General features: G+C 31.9%; 1 protein-coding gene across 2 annotated transcripts in view; it reads left to right on the top strand.

Moving 5' to 3' along the window:
* spg (dedicator of cytokinesis spg) overlaps positions 1-4,436 on the top strand; it is a 56,326-nt gene that overhangs the window by 7,916 nt on the left and 43,974 nt on the right. For both annotated transcript variants that reach the window (XM_018512872.1, XM_018512871.1), the window contains exons 2-4: positions 1,245-1,328; positions 2,221-2,414; positions 2,841-2,989. In XM_018512872.1, coding sequence (XP_018368374.1) covers positions 1,245-1,328; positions 2,221-2,414; positions 2,841-2,989 — 427 coding nt within the window. The remainder of the gene's footprint in view (positions 1-1,244; positions 1,329-2,220; positions 2,415-2,840; positions 2,990-4,436) is intronic.

The raw sequence follows: 4,436 nt of genomic DNA, 5'->3' as shown, positions 1-4,436 counted from the left end.
TATATATATATGTGTGTTAGAAAATAAAAATTGAAATTATAAATAAATTAAAAAAAAAATTTAACTCCAACGAGAAAGTCCCGGTTGCTTAGGAAACACTTGAAAAAATACCTTTCCTCATTTTGGAAATCATATATACCGTTTTATTTTAAATTAATCAAAATATTATCGAAACTAAATTAAATTTCCATTCTGGAAATATTAATTCAAATTTTTTTGTGTACTTTCTCGACATCTCGCGTATACCTATACACGTACGTAAGCCACAAACCGTATCCACAAGAAAACGCACAGAGTTGGGAAAAGAAAGAGAGAAGGATTGAGAAACACGAGCGAGAAAGAGAAAGAAATAGAGATGCGCTCATTGAGATGCGTCTCGCGTGTGTTTCTCTGGCGACCGAGGACCGGAAGTTGGCTCGTCATACGTGCATCGTCACGCGTATCCGGTACCCTGAAGCCGGCTTATCATGGCTGACAATTCTAAAAAAAATCCCGTGATATCGATCTCGATGAACAATCATTAACTTGTTCGTATGATTGAAGCCCGTTATTGTTGCAAGCTTGGGTTTAGCAGTTATCAATTCGTTGAATAAAATGCTTAGAAAAATGTAGCTGCGAAGATATACATCAATATAATGCCAACATAGTGTAATATATTTACCTAAAGCTATCTCTATTAAAATGATAGAATCTTATCTCTTGATACGATATTACTCGTTAACACTATATATCACAGAAATAATTAAAACAGACAATATAATAGAATATACAATTATATATATTTAATTTGTACAAATATACACATTTAATTTATACAAATTAAACACGTGTATTGTATGTATGTATAATATTAATATTAATAAATAAATAATAGTTTAGAAAATAGTGTATGTAGATACACAGAATATAAAATGCTGTAATTTACACTTCATATTGTAACATTTTATAATATAATAATAGGAATAAATTTTAATTCTTATAATTTGCGTCATAATTTTACCGTTTGAATTAATTTTAACATTGAGAATTATGTGTATTATTTTTAAATAATTATAAGATAATGCAAATAGGCGTGATTGTCGTTTCGTGGTGTACTATTAACAGTTATCGTGGTGATACGTTAGTTTACGATGTAACGAGATCTAGTTAACCGGTGACAGTGGCGATGCTCGTTAAAAATATCATTGCGTCATATCTTGGCACACAATTCTCACTGATAATGTCTACTATGATCTCTTTTACAGCTGTATACAATTGGCGGGGAGACACACGATATGGATTACCCTTGGAAATTGGAGAAACCGTACAGATCTTGGAGGAGTGCGCGGGTACGTAATTTGATACTTGATCTTACCCGTGTTACTTGCATGGGCGAAATCGATGTACTGTGTATCGAGTTCTGATATCGTTTAACGTCAAGGGAAATGATTAAATCACCAGGAAGCGCGATAGTGACAACGTAATTACGTATTCTGAACCAGGATGGAGCGCTGGGAATGATATAGATACAGAGAGAGGTCGAAGAGAGAATATTAAAGAGTAATATCAATATTTTTGTCTGAATTAAAAAATTTGCATTAAGTCTTTATTAATACGCAATAATTCTTTTCATTAATTATTGCATCTACACATATCAAACAATTCGTACTATTTCCTCGCCAAAATTAATTTTAGGCAGTTTACTCAAATTAACTTACGGAATTTCATAGAAATATTGCATTAATTATTTAACAAACAGAATAATAATACACACTGAGAAAAAAAATCCTAAATTTCAATAAATATTTATTTTTCCAATAGTACCAACTAAATATTGATTAAATATAAAAATTTATTTATCTGGTACAAAAAACATTAATTTGATTTAACAATCACTTCTTTTTATTAAGTAAATATTTATTTATTGTAAACGTTTAGTTGGCAGTATTCAAATAAATATTTATTTAAATTTAGGCTATTTTTTCTCAGTGCAGGAAGAAGATCGTATTTCATAGGTTCATGCAAAATCATTGACTGATGATATCTTATATAATAACTAAATATTTTTCATATTAATTAATTTTAACATCAATATTCACGTTCATCATTGTCTAAATTAATAGCAATAGCCATGTTTACGTATCTGTAGTGCTAAAGGTATATAGGTATAAAGGTATTCTCAGACATAAGTGGAATGTAATCGGTAAAATGCAACTAAAATGAAATTCCTGACGATTTCAGGCTGGTATAGAGGCTTCTCGACGAAGAATCGCGCGGTGAAGGGGATCTTTCCGAGTTCCTACGTGCATCTGAAGCCCTGCAAAATCGACAATGAAGGTCTTTTCGAGTCCGTTATACCATTGGAGGATCCGGTGGTCCGGGAAGTCACTCTGGTTCTGCGAGAATGGGGTGGTATTTGGAAGAGGTTGTACGTGGTGAGTACACCGCATTCCGAACTTCTCTCTGCCCGCCTTCCTCTCTTCTTCTTCATTGCGAAATCTGTCTTTGTAGTCCGTTTCAGAGAATATCTCCTCGTTATTAAAATTGCGATCGATAAAGAAAAAATTGCAATCCTTTAATACTATCTTTCTCATTCAATTCTTTGCTTCTGTATTTGAAAATGTCTACGTTATTTATACATACATGAATATCTCTTAATATTAATTAGGGTTCTCTAAGAAAGTTCTTTGATGCATTTTCGTTGATCACATAATTTTTTTCTATTTTTTTTTCTGTTCTTTATATCTCACGTTATACAAGGCTCATAAAAAGGATTGATTTTATAGTCTTTTTCTCTATTTTCAGGCGTATAAAACTTTGTAGCGATTTAATATGTCCTTTGTCTTTGCTGTCTGATGCAGGAGCGTGAGGAGTACAAATTCAACGCGTTGCGTAAAGTGATGCGGGAACTATTGGAATGGCGGCGACAACTTTTGGCTGGCACTCTCACGACTGATCAGACGCGGGAGTTGAAGTTGCGGATAATCAATAAAGTGGATTGGGGAAATCGGTAAGTTGGAAAAAATGTACTATTCAACATTAAATTCGCGACACGTGCCACGGGAATGAGAGCGGAAACCATATCCTTTCATCATTTGTATTTATAAGAAAAGACTTATCGAGTTTCTTTAATTGCTTAATCGATTTGCGCGAATGTTTTCTAATAATGGTATATAGATACTATAAAAGCATAATATTCACCGTATATATGTATATTTATTACCAATAGCGCAAATAACTTATTGATTTTTATTAGCAGTCGAGTTAATTTTAATAGTTACGAGTACAGAGAAGAAAATATTAAAAATTTTATTTATATATCTACTAAAATTTCTTTCTAATAAAAAATAACACACAAATATATGTATATATATAATTTTTTTATTAGAAAAAGACTTTAGTTAAATAATTTATGCGCAAAGTGATCTTTTGTGCAATTGGAGAAATCAGTTGCGCCGAATAGTTTCAGCTGATACAACTGAAGAGAACTTCAAAATTGATTCGCTCTCGCGTGACCACGTGCTAATTAAGTTCACTTGCATGCGCAATTGCTGCATAAAAGCGAATGATACATGACACTGTTGGAAAGAATTTCTTTTATTCTGTCATTCTCTTTCATATTAATCACTATAACGACGTTGCACATGTCGACAGTCTTCCTCTCATCAAACACGAGTCAGAAGAAGCATTTCGCTCTTCCTAAAGAATACACTAATGTAATCTTTTTTCATATCTATATATGTATATATATATATACACATACATATACATATATATATGTGTGTATATATAAAAGGCACATTTTACGAACAACTATTATTCCTATATAATTAATCTCTCTTTCTCTCGCTCTTTCTCTCTCTCTTTCTCTCCCTCTCTCTCGTTCATCTTAAACATCTATCTTAAGATATCACTCGAAGCGCGATTGTCGGTAATCTAACGGGTTGCGGATACCGTAAAGGGAAGGGTCGTAGCGTTATGTTATTATATATATAGTTATTGTCGGTAGCGCTTATACATTACTCTCGCGGACAAGAGGACATGGGGAATGTATCCAATGGAAAGTTTCTATTGTTTCTGTTAACAGGAAGGAAGATTATTGTGTACGTGATAATTAACGCGCGAAATAAAGTTTGCTTAAGAGACAACATAATATTCGAAAATATCGTTCTTCCTAATAAATTGAAGCAATTCCAATCAGCGTTAATGCAGTACCTAATTACGTTAAATATTATCATCGTTACATTAAATATAACATAGTTAAAAACGAAAATGTTTATGTATCGCAAGATAATATCGCAAAATATAATCTCATAGAGGAATCCCCTTTATATATCTAATATAATAATACATTTCAATAGTTTTTTCTGCTTTACGTTATATTTTAAATTTACATTTTGCTACTTTTATTCTAAGTAATTAATTTTCATAGTTCAGGAACTAATATTATATTTGTA

Source organism: Trachymyrmex cornetzi, unplaced genomic scaffold (assembly GCF_001594075.2).
Source record: "Trachymyrmex cornetzi isolate Tcor2-1 unplaced genomic scaffold, Tcor1.1 scaffold44, whole genome shotgun sequence".
Classification (NCBI taxonomy): Eukaryota; Metazoa; Arthropoda; class Insecta; order Hymenoptera; family Formicidae; genus Trachymyrmex; species Trachymyrmex cornetzi.
The sequence above is the reverse complement of the archived record's forward strand: the minus strand, read 5'-3'. Positions and strand labels throughout refer to the sequence as shown.